Source organism: Lithobates pipiens, unplaced genomic scaffold (genome assembly GCF_037356315.1).
Source record: "Lithobates pipiens isolate NorthernLeopardFrog02 unplaced genomic scaffold, aLitPip1_a1.2 Scaffold_27, whole genome shotgun sequence".
NCBI classification, from domain to species: Eukaryota; Metazoa; Chordata; class Amphibia; order Anura; family Ranidae; genus Lithobates; species Lithobates pipiens.
Genome location: NW_027507788.1, coordinates 26,444,653 through 26,463,740, shown reverse-complemented (window position 1 = coordinate 26,463,740; position 19,088 = coordinate 26,444,653). Strand labels below are relative to the sequence as shown.

The following is a 19,088-nucleotide window of genomic DNA, read 5'->3' as shown; positions in this document are numbered from 1 at the left end:
GGCACTGATGTTGGATGAGAAGGCCTGGCTCGCAGTCTCTGCTCAAATTCATCCAAAAAGTGTTCTATTGGGTTGAGGTCAGGACTCTGTGCAGGCCAGTCAATTTCTCCACCCCAAACTCACACATCCATGTCTTTATGGGCCCTGTTTGTGGTGTACAGTCATGTTGAAATAGGAAGGAGCCATTCCCAAACTGCTCCCACAAAGTTGGGAGCATGAAATTGTCCAAAATGTCTTGGTATGCTGACGCCTTAAGAGTTCCCTTCACTGGAACTAAGAAACCACAGGAACTTCACTGGAACCATAATCCCCCCCTCCACCAAATGATTTGGACCAGTGCACAAACCAAGGTCCATAAAGACATGTATGAGAGAGTTTGGGGGTGGAGGAATGTGACTGGCCTGCACAGTCCTGACCTTAACCCAATAGAACACCTTTGGGTTGAATTAGGGCGGAGAGTGTGAGCCAGGCCTTATCATCCAACATCAGTGCCTGACCTCACAAATGAGTTTCTTTCTGGAAGAATGGTCAAACATTCCCATAGGGGGGGGGACAGCCTTCCCAGAAAAGTTGAAGCTCTTATAGACTCTACAAACTAAGACTGGGATGCAATTAAAGTTTGTGTAAAGGCAGGCGCCCCAATACTTTTGGTAATATAGTGTATAATCCCTCCAGAGTATGCTGGACCTGCTATAATAAATCCTTCATTCTAGATGATCCTGGTCTAGGTGGAGCCTATACATTGAAGCCCAGATGGTGGGTGAAATGCATCAGTGGAGGACTCCTCTCCGTGTGCTTAAAGCACAGTGGAAGTCGGAAGCTGGTAAAATAAAAAAAAATAAAAAAAATAGGTTATATATATATATATAAATAAAAAAAATAGGTTTTTATATATATATATATATATATATATATATATATATATATATATATATATATAATTTTAAGAATAAAGGAAAGGTGAGCATGGTGACGTCCCCATTCCGATTGTCTTGATGGGTATCCCTTTCCATCTTTCTTTTTCTTTCACCCATTAAGGGTTGGATTTTTGTTTTTCTCCCATACAACTATATTCAGACTTCAAGATTTAACTTATTTTCCAAGCAAGGTATGACATCTGATGGCTGCATAGATATAATACTGGCATTCAATTCATAAGGACACGTAGATGTTCAATATTGCATGGTCTTTTGTGTTCCTGCATTATTTACTGTGATATATAGGAATTTATTGAATTCCCCTATTTGTCTGTTTTCCTTAGGGCTAAGCGGGTATTGGGTATGACTCCTGGGGAGACTGAACTTAAAGAACTGGAGTCTTATCGGACCAATGATAAATACATCCTACAATCCAAAGAGAAACAGCTAGCAGAGCGCCTACTGGTCAAGCTGGATGATATGCAGTGAGTATACCTAAAACTGGAGTGCTGAAGGGGGGGTGTTATATTTCGGAGGGTTAAAAGTGGTATTAAACCCAAAACTAATAATATACTGCAGCTTACCCAATCAATAGATTTGTTGGCTGCATTCGTTTTCTTTTCTTTGACTTTTTTCCTCTGTTCTCACCTGGTGATCTGGCCAGTAACACGCCTCCTGTAAGACACAAGTCTGGAGGAATGAGCACAGGAAGCGCAACAGGCAGCACCATTGTCAGACTAGGGCAGGGGTATCAAACGCCATTTCATTGTAGCCCGCATCAGCATTATGGTTGCCCTCAAAGATCTCATTGTATCTAAGAATATATAGATCAGGGGTCAGCAACCTTTTTCCACTTAAGGGCCGGATTCAATGTATGTAAATGCATGGATGGACACATTCACCTGCTGATAAATGAAGATAATAATCCTAACATAGTAATAATAACAGTACAGGTTTACCTCACTTTAAGGTGCTTCACTAATACAAAGCCAGTTCACTCTGAGGGGAGCCTGCAGGTTCACTCCCTCGAGGCTCTGGCATCACTGTAGGGGTCTGGGCCCCTTTACATTACACAGCCCCATGCAACCCTGGTTCCCTTTACATTACACAGTCCCCTGCACCTCTGGTTCCCTTTATATTACACAGCCTCCTGCACCTCTGGACCCCTTTACTTTACACAGCACCCTGCACCTCCCATTCCCTTTACATTACACAGCCCCCTGCACCTCCCGTTCCCTTTACACTACACAGCCCCCTGCACCTCCCGTTCCCTTTACATTACATAGCCCCCTGCACCTCCCGTTCCCTTTACATTATACAGCCCCCTGCACCTCCCGTTCCCTTTACATTACACAGCCCCCTGCACCTCTGGTTCCCTTTACATTACAAGCCCCCTGCACCCCTGAGCCCCTTTACATTACACATCCCCCTGCACCTCTGGTTCCCTTTACATTACACATCCCCCTGCACCTCTGTACCCCTTTACATTACACAGCCCCCTGCACCTCTGAGCCACTTTACATTACACAGCCCCCTGCACCTCTGGACTCCTTTACATTACACAGCCCCCTGCACCTCTGGACCCCTTTTACATTACAGAGCCCCTCACCTCTGAGCCCCTTTACATTAAACAGCCCCCTGCAACCCTGGTTCCCTTTATATTACACATCCCCCTGCATCTCTGGACCCCTTTACATTACACGCCCCCCCCCCCCCCCCGAGCATTTGCTTGAGTATGAATACTCATGCAAATGCTTAATATCGGCACCAATACAGATATCGGTGCAGCCCTAATAATTTCCCATAGCTGTCCATCCTTCTTAATTACATTTATATTTATTCTGCGCAGTTAGGGCAACATTTTATGTTTTCAGGCTATATTCTCTACAATGTTTCAATGGACAAAATACTTCATTATGATTAGTGGTGCACTGAAATAAAAATTCTGGACCGAAACCAAAAATGTAGGATGCACTTGGCCGAGAACTGAACTAGACAGGTTTTAAAAAATACATATATTTTATATATATAATGGTTTTATATTTGACTTTTAATTCCTCGTTATTGAAGCATATTTTGGATTGGGGCCACTCTGTGCAAAACCCTTGCACAGAGGAGGTAAGTATAACATTTTTGTTATACTTGTGTTTTTTTTTGTTTTGTTTTTTTACTACTGTGTGTGTGTGTTTTTTTTTTTTTTTTTTTTTAAACAAACCTTTACATATCCTTTAAGATAAAAAAACCTTCTGCCTTTACAACTCCTTTAAAGAGGAAGTAAACCCTTATGGGTTTACTTCCTCTTTTTTTCCCTGCAAAGGTAAAGCATAATGGACTACTATGCATCGCATAGTAGCTCATTATGTGTCACTTACCTGACACAGGAGCCAGCGAAGTCGCCGCTGATCCCTGTAGTCCACCGCATCCATCTTGCTGGTGGCGTCTCGCAGCTCCGACCAATGACAGCGGCGAAGCCGCGATGACGTCACTCCCGCGCATGCGCACGGGAGTCGCGTCTCGCAGCTCCGCCGCTGCCATTCGGCGAAGCCGCGATGACGTCACTCCCGCGCATGCGCACGGGAGTCGACAAATTAGGCAAATCCATTCTTGGACTTGCTGCATTTAGTGCGCCTGCGCGCCGCTGTCTACGGCACATGCGCCGTAGACAGCGGTGCCCATTTTCGGGCAAATATCTCCTAAACCATATAGGTTTAGGAGATATTGCTTGGACCTACAGGTAAGCCTTAATCTAGGCTTACCTGTAGGTCAAAGTGGTTTGAAGGGGTTTACTTCCTCTTTAAAATCTATGTATGTCTTCACACTGGTCCTTTGCACTCCCATTGCAGTGTAACACAGCTCCCTATTGCAATGTATTAGAAACGTGGCAAAAAAAACATTAACAATGCACCCATGTTGTGTTTTTGAGTCACATGGCCTATAAAAATCGCAGCAAAATCACATGCTTTTCGGTGGCCATTATCAGCACCCTTTTTCCTATCGGAAAAATGCAGATAACCCAATTTTCAGCCAATAGATTTTGGCAGTCAATATATCGGTGCATCCCTAATTATTCCCGCCTTGACTACTGCAACTCTCTCTTTAATGGCCTACCCTTAAGCAGGCTATCCCCCCTTCAGTCTATTATGAATGCTGCTGCTAGACTAATACACCTCACTAATCGATCCATGACTGCCATCCCTCTCTGCCAATCCCTTTACTGGCTTCTCCTACCCCACCGTGTAAGATTCAAAATGCTAATCATAACATACAGAGCCATCCACAACATCACCCCCATCTACATCACCAACCTCATCTACAGAGATCGCCCAAATCGTCCTCTCCATTCCTCCCAGGACCTCCTGCTTTCTAGCTCCCTTGTTACCTCCTCTCATACTCCCCTTCAAAACTTCTCCAGAGCCTCTCCCATCCTCTGGAACTCCCTGCCCCAGTCTGTCCAATCAGCACCTACCCTGTCCACCTTTAGGAGATCCCTGAAAACTCATTTATTCAGGGAAGCCTATCCCACATCCACCTAACTGTCCCTGAGCCACCCCCCACTATATCATTCTCTGCAGCTATTACCTTTTGTACCACCACCCCCTCCCTTTTAGAATGTAAGCTTTACAAGCCGGGCCCCTCCTGTACCTATTGTATTGTACTGTAATTGTGTTGTCCCCCCTTATACATTGTAAAGCGCTGCGTAAACTGCTGGCTCTCTATTAATTGTGTATAATAATAATAATTATGACCACTAAATGTTACCAAGGGGCAGGGGTGGACTGAGAACTCGTGGTTCCCCCCAGCAATAGGAGATTATGGGGCCCCCAGGCAATTCGAGATTATGGGGCCACACAGTATACACACATGCATTATACGCGCACGCATTATACGCGCACGCATTATACGCGCACGCAGTATACGCGCACACCGTATACACGCACACCGTATACACAGACAGATTTCTATTGGCTGAGAAGGTACTGGAGAGGTGGGGCAGCTATAATCTCAGGATTTTCAGACCAAAAGGATGTCGGTAAGGGACATTTCAGTGACGGATGTAAAAAAAAATGCAGATTTTTACATACTTTCCCTGGTTTTACTGAGGCTGGCAACCCTGATAGGGCCCCCTAGTGGCTTGGGGCCCTCGGGCAGTGCCTGAGTGGCCCAATGGTCAGGCCGCCCATGCCGATGGGCATACTTCTTTCCTACAGTAGTCAGCACCATCTAGTGGCTATAATGTGATATGGCCACTAGATGACACTTACTACTGTAGGGAAATATAGGACTAATTATAGGGACTAAATCTGCTGCTCAGCACCATTTACATTCACACATTTGAATTGCAGACAATATAGCCCCATCTGCACAGAATGAGTTTACATGGGAGAAGAGCTATGCATGTCTTTTTATACACACACCTCTACGCCTTCACGTTAAATTGGTGAGATGTATTCTCTGGAACATTTTGTTAATCGGACAACAAAGAACCTTCCTAATGCTGATAGCACTGATCTGCTCCCCCGAGCTCGAGGAAAGCCATATAAGACTAGGAACGAGGGAGAGATGGACTGAATAGGTGAACGGTGCCAAAACCAAGTGAAACTTTTCATCTGGAAAGTGAAATGACGGGAAAGGCAGAACTGCTCACTTCAATGAAGCCAATTATGAACGCTTTCGGAGCTTTAAATACCTCGGATCAGTGATTAAAGAGGATACTTAACGTGAGAAAAGAAATTCAAGCCAGACAAAAACTTTTGTTTTTCTTTAGAAGTTGGGAAGAATTAGAAAATCTGTTTAGATATTTATTACTCTGAATACCCCTCATTGAGGTTCTAGGCTTTCCCCTCTCTACTGGAAAAAAAAAGGTGCCTATTGATGTCTTTGGATGAATAGAAGAATAAAATGGACAAAATGGATAAAATAACACTTTCCCAGGAAAAAAAAGAAGGCAGATAATTCTCTCCAATTGTACTTACCTCTTTGCTGACCGGAGGTCTTTGCCAAGTTTAAAAGTCTCAGTATGTGATGGTTAAGGTGTAACTAAAGGCAAAACTTTTTCTTTTAGGCTTCATGCACACTGAAACTTTTTTTAAACACTATTCTCATAGCAGGAGAAAAGCAGCTTCAAAACGCGCCTAAACTGCGTTTTTGCAAATGCTTTTAGGTGAGTCAAACGCTCGAATGCTTATTTCATCAATATTCTGGCCATTGAAATAAAATGCTCAAGTGCTACTCAAGTGCTCAGCATTTAGGCGTATTTATGCACATTTTGGCGTATTTTTTTTTTTTTCCCTGCCAAAATGCCCCCGTCTGCAACGCACAATTGATGTTCTTTTTTTTCTGCTTCTAAACTCCCCTGCTGATGTGCATGGACACACAGGGCTTCTGTTAGAAACCATGGAGCGCCATACTGCCAACCTGACAGGTCCACTCCAAATATACACAGTTTTCTATACTTCAGTTACGAATGAACACAGAGTGGTGGGTACTAATAAAGCGGGCAGGACTGTGTGTGTGTGTGTGTGTGGGGGGGGGGGGGGGGGGGGGTTTGCACAGGGGGCCTGGACAGCAGTGGGGAACGAATGGTTCTGCCTTGTGGCAGAGGGGGCAATTACTAGAACTGATCAACTGTATGGCTCTCTCTCTGCAGCAGCTGAAAGCTGGCTAGAGGGAGATGAGAAGCCAGCTTTCAGTGGTTGCAAAGAGTCATAAAGGGGGCCAGTTCCAGTAACTGCCCCCCCCCCCCCCCCCCCCAAGCTGTGCAGATCACCCTCCCTGATCATATCCAATTTACACTTTTTCCTGGACCCCCCCCCCCCCCCCCCACACACGCGCGCACACACACCTTGGGGTTGTAAACAAGCAAGCTACCGCTTGTGAAACATCTACCATTGCCTGTATCTGTCTGACCCTTTTGACAATAAAGATGACATTGAGATAATTTGGAGTTCCAGTGAGCGACCAATTCCTCGTTTTCCACGGTGGTGAGCCGTAGTCTGCACCTGTGATCCATCCTGCACCTTATTTTGCTTGGAGCGGTGTGCTTCTCTTTGTTCTTTGGCTTGACCCCCCTGCTAGCCTGGGCCCCATACAGGAGGATTGGTGATACCCCCTTATCCATGGCCCTGTGTACACGTGGGATAACATGGTGGGGCATTTTTAGAGGCAGAAAAAAAGTCAAAGGCCTCTAAAACAGGCATTTTTGAGCTCAAGTGTGCATGAGGCCTTAGTTCTGGGTAGAGAGTAGTGAAATTTGAACACCTGTCCTGTTTTTATTGCACCTGTTACATTTCCCCTTTCTACCCTTCTATTTCTGCTGTTTACCGTTATCATTGAAAGTGAAAGAAAATCTTACATTTTGCATTGACATCAGAACACTAGAAGGAAATCTTCCAATGGGGACACTAGTTCCCGTGACCCTGGTGACACCCTGGAATTCCCTAATTTTGGAGGGATTTCCTCTCACTTCCTGTTTTGGCTCTGGGGCAGGAGGTGAAGGGAAATCTCCCCAACGGGACACAGATGGCAATAAAAAAACTGATTGGGGGGATGGGTGGGGTTGTTATAACCCTTCTTTACTCTATCCAAAATGGGGGGAAAAAAAAAGTTTATTTGGTACAATGTAGTAAAACAAAACCCCTGCTTAGATTTATTATTAGCTGTTAATATAATATTATAAGCTTTAAAGCAGAAGTATTGGCTTCATTTTGTTTTTTTGCCCATACTTCTCCTGGGGATCACAGTTCTGCACCCCTGTGTCCCAGGTTCAGCTGACCGCAAGCTAAAGCCCGCTGTCGGATGACGTCGCAGAGCCACTCCAGATTCTGCAGGGATCCCAACAATTATGTCTGGATCAGCCCAGATGCCTGACTGGCAGCAGGCTCAGCCTCTCAGTGCACCAGCCTCTCCCAACCCCCTCCACAGTTCGGTGCTCCAGTGAGCGCTGGAGGGGCAAAACACAGAGTGACTGGCAATCACCGGCTCACTAAAGACTGAGAACTGAGCAATCAGTGGTCTTTGATCGCTCAGTTCATAGTGCAGAGCCAGAAGAGGGGCGCGGCCTCATCCTGATCGATTTTGCAAACCATCTAGTTGAGTATGTAGGTTTTTTGTCTCATTTAAATGTAAACATAAAATGTTAAATGTAAAAAAAGAAAAAAAAAATACCATTTGTGAGTAATAGCTTTTAATAATTTTTATACTCTAAAATATTTGATTTATTTTTCCTATTTTGAAAATTGCCTACAACATGTATCTCTCTGTGCAAAGCACGATGATACTTAAGTCGGCAGGTTTACAAACCTTTGTGATTACTCTTTTTGGTGCCCAACTCCTATCCAACTCACTGAGTGACATCGGAAGTGTAGAGAAGCCCTGATATGTGGAGAAAGGCCCCAGCTAGGTTTTAAGCCATAGATGTACACCGACCCCCTATAAGGGGTCTACAGGAGCTGATCAGTATTTTCTATATTGAAAAAAATATTTAAAACCTTGTGCCAAAATACCTAATTTGTGATACAATCAAGTGATATTAATAATTACCTTAGTGTTAATATAAACCATTAAGCAAAAAGATGGTGACAGCTGCTGACCCTCGTGCTAGACAAACCTTCTAGATAAATGTGAAAAAAAATTGTGTAATGAGGGGCGCTGAAAATTGAACACTAATAATACCCAGCCGTTGAAGCTATGGCTAAGTATGCGTGCAAAATTATTATTATTTTTTTTAAAACAAAATACAATATGAAAAAATTGACCTATAATCACCAAACGCAACTACACAAAAAAACCCAACATGAAAATAGTGCTATTAAACATAAAAGTCCAATCATAAAGTCCGAAAAAAATGCAATAAGGTACATAAAATCTGTGCAATCCTGAAAAGAGATATATATATATATCCTCTGTGCAGATTCCAATCCAAGCTGTTTGTGATCATGCGCATAAATTACTTCCACTGTGCAAATGAAACCACCTTCACCAACTGTAACACACACCCAGGGGCGGACTGACCATTGGGCCACTCGGGCACTGCCCGAGGGCCCCGAGCCACTAGGGGGCCCCATCAGGGTTGCCAACTTCAGTAAAACGATGTTTTTTTTTACATCTGTCTCTGAAATGTCCTGTACCGACATCCTTTTCATAGTTTCATAGTTAGTAAGGTTGAATAAAGACACCAGTCCATCCTGTTCAACCTGAGTTGAGTGTCTACAATTGTCCCCATCCCTGTACATTGCACACTCACATTGATCCCTACCCTCAAGGAGCCCACAATGCAAGGTCCCCACTCATCTACTAGGGTCAATTTTGGACAGAAGCCAATTAACCTACCTGCATGTCTTTGGAGTGTGGGAGGAAACCGGAGTACCCGGAGGAAACCCACGCAGGCACAGGGAGAACATGCAAACTCCAGGCAGGTAGTGTTGTGGTTGCGATTTGAACCAGCGACCCTTCTTACTGCTAGGTGAGAGTGCTAACCACTACACCACTGTGCCGTCTTTTGGTCTAAAAATCCAGAGATTATAGCTGCCCCACCTCTCCAGTACCTTCTCAGCCAATAGAAACATGTCTGTGTATACTGTGTGTACATGTATGTGTATACTGTGTGATTGTATTCTGTGTGGCCCCATAATCTCGGATTGCCTGGGGGCCCCATAATCTCCTATTGCCCGGGGGCCCCATGAGTTGTCGGTCCGCCCCTGCACACACCCAGATTGTGCTCAAAGTATGGATGTCGCCTTACCAGCAGGTGTTGACCTTAATGGTTATAAAAAGGTCAAATGCGCTTTCTGGTATTTTCTATAGCTGGTGGTGGATTCACTGCGGTTTTTGGTGATGGATGATGGACACTGCCATCAAAGAGATTGATTCATTATCACATTGTTTGTGGACGTTTTTGATTAGATGAATACAATCCATATGGATTCTCCTATGGACTTCACATTTTTTAATTAGCGCGATTCTTATTTATTTACTGTTTTGTGATTGTGTGACACAAAAAAAATTCTGCTTACTGTTTATTTTTTAAGGATAGATGGATTATAGCGCAGTTATTACATTTTTTTTATACTTGTAGAACATAGCTCTTTTTTTAAAATGCTGAACATGACAGTAGATATTTTATTCAGCCTTGGGTACCTGGAGGAGAACGACAAAGCGGTGCAGTGGTTAGGAGAGCATAATGCACAGGGTGCGAGGGCCTGGAGAATTGGATACAGGGTTCAGGGGTACATAACTCACAGGATGCAAAGGGCAGGAGTGTGTACTGCACAGAATGCAAAGGTCTGGAGAATAACATGCAAAGTTCAAGGGTACGTAACTCACAGGATGCAGTGGCCAGGAGTGTGTACCGTACAGAGTGCAGTGGTATGTACTGCATAAAGTACAGGGTTCAGCAGAAAGTATCTCACTGAGTGCAGGGGTATGTAACTTACACGATGCAGCAGTCTTGAGTGTGTAACGCACAGAGTGCAGGAGTCAAGAGAGGATAACACCTAGAGTGCAGGGATCAGGAGTGTTTATTGCATAGAGTGCAGAGTTCATGGGTATGTATTGCACGGGGTGCAGGTGTCTGGAAAGTATATCGCACAGAGTGTAGGGGTATTTATCTCACAGGGTGCATCAGTCATAAATGTGTAATGCACAGAGTGCAGGAATCAAAGGTACACAATGCAGAGTGGCGTTTATTGGTATATAGTGCAGGGGTCAGGAGCGCTTAATGAACAGTGTTCATTGGGTCAGGAGAGCATAATGCACAGTGTACAGGAGTCAGGAAAGTGTATCGTACAGAGTGTAGGGGAATTTTGCTCACCGGGTGCATTGGCCATGGATGTGTAATGCATGGAGTGCAGACATTAAAGGTACATAATGCATAGAGTGCAGGGGCCAATAGAACATAACACCTAGAGTTCAGGGGTCAGAAGTGTGTATTGCACACAGTACAGTGGAGAGCTGAACGCCTAGAGTGCAGGCGTCAGGAGTGTGTTTTGCAGAGTACAGAGTTTATGGGTATATAGTATAGGGGTCAGGAGAGCATAATGCACAGTGTTAGTGGGGTCAGGAGAGCATATTGCACAGTGTGCAGGGGTCAGGAGTGTGTTTTGCACAGAGTGTATGGGTATATAATGCAGGGGTCAGGAGAGTATAAGGAACAGTGTTCTTGGGGTCAAGAGAGCATAATGCACAGTGTGCAGGGGTCAGGAGTCGTGAATGTGTAATGCACAAAGTGCAGGTTTCAAATGTACATACTGCACAGAGTGCAGGGGTCAAGAGAACATTACATCTAGAGTGCGGTGGAGAGCATAATGCACATAGTGCAAGCGTCATGGGTACATATCACTCAGAGTGCAGGGGTCAGGAGAGTGAATGCACGGAGTACAGGGATCAGAAGAGCATAATGCATAGGTCGGTAGACGGAATACAACAAAAACTTCCAAGCCAAGCTTTTTTTCTGTTCTCTGTTTTCAATATATTTATATGTGTTATGCTCCTAACATACTTCCTTCCACTATGCATGGACCTTTTATTTTATCTCCTGTACCACTCTTTTTCTACATTGCTTTCTTTGTTCTGTGATCTGCAACCATCTATACTGCCTTATTCCATGTTCCCTGCTCCAGATGTGCTGCTATTTTTATCTCCGGTCAGCCAGTCTACCATCCCTGGCTGGGAATATTGGAACCTCGCATTAACCCATCCCCCTCTGGGAATCCACTCCATGAATAGGACTGCGCTTGCCACACCAAACCGCCATCCTTGACACTTTCACTGCCTTGGCTCCCCACTAGTAACTGCACTGTATAGAACTTCCATGTCTTCCATCTGCCAAAGAGTTAACACTCAGGAAGCGGTCTTGGGAAGTGTCCACAATCCCAGTTCCCTGCCTTTAACATAAAACATCTGTCTGTGAGTTTCTGTACATTGCATCATGCTGCAGCGTGGCGGGGTATATAAGCCCTGTCTCCAGCTATTGTCCCCACTTACAGTCTGTGGACTTGGAGATACTTGCACAGCCTCTTGTACGATGGTCAACGGGACATTCTTTACCAATCACACACATGCTAGACATGATCTTCTGTGGGTGAGTGTTTGGTAGCAAGCAGCTTAGGGTTAAAATCCTGCACAATGGTCTTGTTTAAAAAAAAGTCAAGCTTTTTGAAGGAAATAGGGGGGCTGCCATTGTTGACCTACTTCAGAAATGCTGGCTTTGAGTCTACAGCCTCAAACATGTATGCAGACAAGTCCAAAATTCTTTTTGACATGCTTGTTCTGGGTTAGTAACTTGAAGTTTTGAAGCAATGATGGTCAACAGCAACTAACATTTGTAAAATTTTATAACAACCAACGGCAGCTTTTGTGTTCTCTCTTTGCAAAAGCTCCTTTTAAAGTTCTGTTCAGCTGAAAATGTTTAGGGTGAAGGGTGGAATGTCAAATTATTCACTGTGTTCTATCAGGAACTTTGCTTGTGTACTAAGCTCCCTGCTCCACCTATCTGCACAGACCTTCTGAAGGCTTGTTTTAGAGGAGGGGAGGGATTCCAGTGGGCACATCTACCTGCTAGAGATACCTTTCTCAACCAGGGTTCCACCAGATTTTGGTAGGGGTTCCTTTAGCAATTTCTTTTTAGCTATCAGTAAGGGAGGGATTATTCCCAATGGCCATCAATGTAAGGGACATTCTTGCCAATGGCCACCGATGTGAGGGTCATTCTTCCCAATGGCCACCAATGTAAGGGTCATTCTTCCCAATGGCCACCAATGTAAGGGTCATTCTTCCCAATGGCCACCAATGTAAGGGTCATTCTTCCCAATGGCCACCAATGTAAGGGTCATTCTTCCCAATGGCCACCAATGTAAGGGTCATTCTTTCCAATGGCCACCAATGTAAGGGTCATTCTTCCCAATGGCCACCAATGTAAGGGTCATTCTTCCCAATGGCCACCAATGTAAGGGTCATTCTTCCCAATGGCCACCAATGTAAGGGTCATTCTTCCCAATGGCCACCAATGTAAGGGTCATTCTTCCCAATGGCCACCAATGTAAGGGTCATTCTTCCCAATGGCCACCAATGTAAGGGTCATTCTTCCCAATGGCCACCAATGTAAGGGTCATTCTTCCCAATGGCCACCAATGTAAGGGTCATTCTGCCCAATGGCAACCAATGTAAGGGTCATTCTTACCAATGGCAACCAATGTAAGGGGCATTCTTCCCAATGGCCACCAATGTAAGGGGCATTCTTCCCAATGAGCACCAATGTAAGGGGCATTCTTCCCAATGAGCACCAATGTAAGGGGCATTCTTCCTACTTGCCACCAATGTAAGGGGGGTTCTTCTCAATGGCCACCAATGGAAGGGGCATACTTCCCCATTCTTCGCCATCCCTCCTGACCGCTATGCTAATGTACCATGAGCTGAGGATATAGTAATTATTAGTAGTTGTTCCCTGAGACCCCTGATAAGTAATTTCAAGGGATACTCCATGTGGAAAGGGTTCAGAAGGCTGTGCTAGAGTATCTAATAGATATAAGAAAGTAGCAAAATGAAATCAAATCATCTGTTTGAAATTGACATAGCTTCTTCCTCCTGGAGCATACATCAACTGTGTATCTCCGGGTAGAGCAAATAGAGCCACTATGTGTATTACATATGTACTTTTCCTCCAAGTTTTGCATAGATGATGAAAAACGTTTGCAGGAAGGGAGATATATGTTCTGGATAATATTAACTGGCACATGAAAGAGTCAGAGTTTACTTTTTATCTTGCTGTTGAAAAATAGCATTTGCCAGTCTACGTGGATTTAAAGCCAGAATATTTTTTATTTTTTTTTGCACGTAGTGTTTGTGAATAATTTTGCCAATGTGTTTTTTTTTTTTTCCAGTCTTTGCTTTATTCTTTAATGAACCATAGATGTTGTGTGCTGAAGTTGTAAAATAACTAATGTCTAATGCAGGGATACAATATAAAAGTGTAGAAGGCAGTGGAAATCATTGTGTAATCTTCTCCTACTGGGTCCATGCATCAGAAACCAGTTCTGGTTTTCATAGATGTTTGAGAGTAAACTTACTTGGGGGTTGATTTACTAAAACTGGAGAGTGCAAAATCAGGTGCAGCTGTGCATGGTAGCCAATCAGCTTCTAACTTCAGCTTGTTCTATTAAGCTTTGACAACTGATTTGGTTTCTATGCAGAGCTGCACCAGATTTTGCGCTCTCCAGTTTTGCCAAATCAACCCCCTTGGTGTCTCTGGGGCTTTGTTGTTGAGCTCTTAGCCCTTGTACACACGGTCGGAGATTCCGACGGAATGTGTCCTATCGGACCGTTTTGTCAGATATTCCGACTGTGTGTGGTCTCCATCCGACTGTTTCCGTCGGAATATCCGACGGATCAACTTTTCCAACTTGCCGGTAAAAATTTTCCGACAAAATGCTCCGATCGCACATACTCCGATCATGTGTAGCCTACTCTGACAGACAAAGTGCCACGCATGCTCAGATCAAATTCCTAGACCAAAGCTATTGGCTACTAGCCTGAACGTAGTCCCGTCGTAACGAAATAACGTCATCACGTTGTGTACAATTGGATTTTCTGACAACTTTGTCCGACCGTGTGTATGCAACAGTTTCGGACAAAATCCGTCGGACAAAATCCAACGGATTTGGTTGTCAGAATGTCCAACCATGTGTACAAGGGCTTAGACGTTGGGTTCCAAGGTCTGCACATCTGCTGGGGTTCTTCTCTCTCTCTTTTATAATATAGAGAATGATGCATGGTTGTAAACCATCCTGGGACTTGGTAACAATGCTATAAAGGTGCAGTTTTGGATGTTATCAGCTCACTAGATTTTTAGTAGGCTCAACTGGTATTTTTTCAAACGGATATAATAAAATGAATTCAATATTTAACAGACCACACTTTGGGTGTGGTTCAAGGACTCAGTTTCTCCATCATGGTGGTCCGGAACCCTGCAGTAGTATACAGCCTTGTGTCAATTGATGTGCATATATACAACCACCTGTTATGTTTACATGTATTTTGCTAACATTTTTTTTCCTTGTAAAATAAAATGTATATATTTTTTCATACTTTTTCTAATCTTATACTCTTTACTATGACCATGTAGTAGTTATGGTGAATGTACTTGCAATCACCAGGGCCTTTAAAGTCCCGTAAGGGGGAACCCTTCTTTTTCCAAAGGGAGCAAATAAGAGTCATTGTTGGGGTTTAGATATATTTTTATGAAATCATGATTAATTGATGTAAAGGAATCTATGTATTGTATAGGTCAGGGATATGCAATTATCGGTCCTCCAGCTGTTGCAGAACTACAATTCCCATGAGGCATAGCAAGACTCTGACGGCCACAAGCATGACACCGAGAGGCAGAAGCATGATGGGACTTGGAGTTTTGCAACAGCTGGAGGTCCACTAATTGCATATCCCTGGTATAGTGTCTTATTTGCTGGAGCTGTAAGTGTTCATGCAATTATAATGCCATAAAAAGTTTTAGCCAACCGATTTGTTCCAGTCATACTTCTTTCCTAACACGAGAGGTCAGTATTGAGTCATAAACCAATGCCTATTGCCAAAACCAAATACATGTTCTCTTTGATTTTGCTTTGTCAGTTAGAAGCTAAAATACTTCTGATGACTTTCCATTTCGCCATCCCTATTTCTAATTTTGTATCTATTTGTCTTCCTAACAGCCCAAGCATCTCTCCGGACGAGGAGAAAAGGTAACGCCAACTGCCCCACCGGTATAGTTGCCATCATTTTGCCATCAATAGAACCACAACCACCTATGTTCCTTTTTATTACAAGTGCTAAACTGAGTTAAAGCTGAACTCCAGGAATTAGACAAAATCTACCCTTGCAGTAGCCCCCCTTTCTCTGCAATGCTCATTTAGCCTGGGGATGCAGAGATGAGATTTATCACTGCTCTCTTCTGCTTGAAACTGTGGGTGGTCTCTCAGCATCATCACATGTTGAAGAAGATAAGAAGATCTATCTCTGTGTGTGTGTGTATGTGTGTATGTGTGTATGTATATGTGTGTGTGTGTGTGTGTGTGTGTGTATATATATATATATATATATATATATATATATATACACACACACACACACACACACACACACACACACACACACACACACATATACATACACACATACACACACACACAGAGATAGATCAAAAAAAAAAGTATTGGGACACCTGCCTTTACACACACATGAACATTAATGTCAACCCAGTCATAGTCCGTAGGGTTCAATATTATGTTGGCCCACCCTTTGCAGCTATACCAGCTTCAACTCTTCTGGGAAGGCCGTCCACAAGGTTTAGGAGTGTGTCTATGGGAATGTTTGACCATTCTTCCAGAAGCGCATTGGTGAGGTCAGGCACTGATGTTGGACGTAAAGGCCTGACTCACAATCTCCACTCTAATTTGTTCCAAAGGTGTTCTAGGGGGGTTGAGGTCAGGAAGCCAGTCAAGTTCCTCCACCCCAAACTCGTTCATTCGTGTCTTTATGGACCTTTGCTTTGTGCACTGGTCCAAATCATTTGGTAGAGGGGGGGATTATGATGTGGGGTTGTTTTTCAGGGATGGGCTTGGCCCCTTAGTTCCAGTGAAGGGGACCCCTAAGGCGTCTGCACACCAAGACATTTTGGAGAACTTCATGCTCCCAACTTTGTGGGAACAGTTTGGGGATGGACCCTTCCTGTTCCAACATGACTGCGCACCAGTGCACAAAGCAAGGTCCATAAAGACATGGATGAGCGAGTTTGGGGTGGAGGAACTTGACTGGCCTGCACCTGACCTCAACCCCATAGAACACCTTTGGGATGAATTGGAGCAGAAACTATGAGCCAGGCCTTCTGGTCCACATCAGTGTCTGACCTCACAAATGCGCTTCTGGAAGAATGGTCAAACATTCCTAAACCTTGTGAATGGCCTTCCCAGAAGAGTTGAAGGTGTTATAACTGCAAAGGGTGGGCCAACTCAATACGGCCTAAGACTGGGGTGTGCAAATGAGGTGAAACAATTGTTAATGTAAAAAAGAGAGCGAGACAAATGATTCCACAGTTGCGCACTAAATTAATCTATAAAACTCCCACCTAAACTCAAAGGGCTTTCACATTGGGGAGACAGCAGCGGCTCTTTCAGGGCACTTTGCAAATTTTTAGCGTTATATCACCTGCAAAGCACCCCAGTGTGAAAGAGGTCTAAGGCCCCTTTCACACTGAGACGCTTCTAAACTGCCAGTAAAACATTTGCGCGCTTTTGAAGAGCTTTCAATTAATTTCAATGGAGTGGGGCTTTTTTTTTCACCACTCTGCCAGCCTACTACCCCCGTGCGAAAGCATTCATTGATTTTAATGGAAATAGTTTTTCATTAGCTTTTCAGGCACTTTTCTTTAGCGTGAAAGCGCCTGAAAAGCACGTCAGTGTGAAAGGGGTCTTACTATGTGTGACGTGTTCATTTTTATTCTTGAAATTCATCGTCTTTTCTTTACCCCCTGCAGCTCTGCTATTGTTCATGCCATCGCCATCTACATGAAGCACATCGGGGTGAAGACCAAGGCGGCGGATAGCAAAAAGCCTAAAAGTGGCTTTTTCCGGAAAATGGTAAGTTGCGATTCATATGATGGAGAACGGCACCGCACTAAAATGCAAGTCAATTAAATATAAATTCAATATTAAAAATATTACACGTGACCAGTGTTTTTCCACAAACGTAAATATATCAAATAATTAAACAACAAATACATCAAATAGGGAATAAAGTCTTTGTGATTAAGGCCTCGTGCACACTAGACATTGTAATAACATTATAAAAATGCCATTAGCTTTGCAGTGAGTTTTTCAACGTTTCTCAGCGTTTTTGCAATAGCATTTTTAAGCATTTCTCATCGTGTTTGTGTGTTTAAGCGTTTAAAAAAAAAAAATGTATTACTCAGTGGGATCAAAAACATTAAACACTGGTTAGCGGTGTTTTTTGATGTTAGAGCATTTTTACAGCCGAAAAACTCCCCTAAGAACCCACTAGTTTTTGGGGGTCTTTTACAGCCCAAAAATGCCCCAGCCAAAAACAGTTGATAACAGCCTATGTGTGCATGAACACATAGGATAACATGCTGGAGAGTTTGACTGTAGAAAAAAAACGTCTGTAGCTAAAAACAGCAGCTGCGTTTTTCAGGCGCTTTAGCGTTAAAAAAAGCGCCTGTAAAACGCCTGGAAGAAGCCGCAACTGCAATCCCAATGTAAAAGCCAGAGTGCTTTCACAGTGAGGCGCTGCACTGGCAGGGCGTCAAAAAAAGTCCTGCAAGCAGCTTCTCTGCAGCGCTTTTGGAGCGGTGAATACACCTCTAAAGCGCCCCTTCCCATTGAAATCAATGGAAAGCGCCTGCAAAACGCCTGAAAAGCGCTTTTGGCAGCAGCGTTTTGTGAGCGTTTTTAACCCTTTATTTGGCCACTAGCAGGGGTTAAAATCGCCCCAATAGCACTCAAAAAATGCAGGTAAAGCGCTGCTAGTTTAAGCGGCGCTTTACAAGCGTTTTTCAGGCACTGACATTGTGAAAGGGCTCTTAAAGCACTTGGGCTTTCACATTGGGATTGCAGATGAGGCTTCTTTCAAGCACTTCACAGGCTCTTTTTTTAACGCTAAAACGCCTGAAAAACGCCCCAGTGTGAAAGGGATCTAAAAATGTCCAAAAACATCCAGTCCACAACATACATGAGGCCTAATAAGCCCTTAGTTCATTCTCATGCAAATCTGTGTCAAAATTTGGTGAACATAAATCTTCTATCAAATGTCCTGGGAATCCCAGAGTGAAATTAAAGAGAAACTCCACCAATAGAAAGATAGAGGATGGACGCTTACCTCCAAACGTGGACCTTTAGGTTTAAAGGTCATATGCCTGTTCCCCTTTAAAATGGTAGTAAAGTCACTTGTGGATAGTAAAGAAATAGACCCCCATGCTGGTTTAAATCGTAATTTATTCGTTTGCACTGCATACTAGTACATTATGAGAGACTTGATTACAAACAGAGCCCTCCAGTGCTAGGCTGTCACGGCTCCCCTGGTCCCAAGTGGCTTCCATGTTTCTGGGTTTTACATTTTCAGACACTTGATTGGCCGCTTGCGTGCATGCACACGGCAGCCATTTCACCACCA

General features: G+C 43.8%; 1 protein-coding gene across 7 annotated transcripts in view; it reads left to right on the top strand.

Moving 5' to 3' along the window:
- The window catches only part of ARHGEF1 (Rho guanine nucleotide exchange factor 1), a 194,227-nt gene that overhangs the window by 114,718 nt on the left and 60,421 nt on the right, over positions 1-19,088 (top strand). For 6 of the 7 annotated variants that reach the window (XM_077456662.1, XM_077456660.1, XM_077456661.1 and 3 more), the window contains 3 exons: positions 1,262-1,402; positions 15,617-15,646; positions 17,437-17,539. In XM_077456662.1, the coding sequence (XP_077312788.1) occupies positions 1,262-1,402; positions 15,617-15,646; positions 17,437-17,539 (274 nt within the window). Of the gene's footprint in view, positions 1-1,261; positions 1,403-11,869; positions 11,995-15,616; positions 15,647-17,436; positions 17,540-19,088 lie in introns of those variants that run through there. The other variant, XM_077456663.1, reaches the window with a different exon arrangement.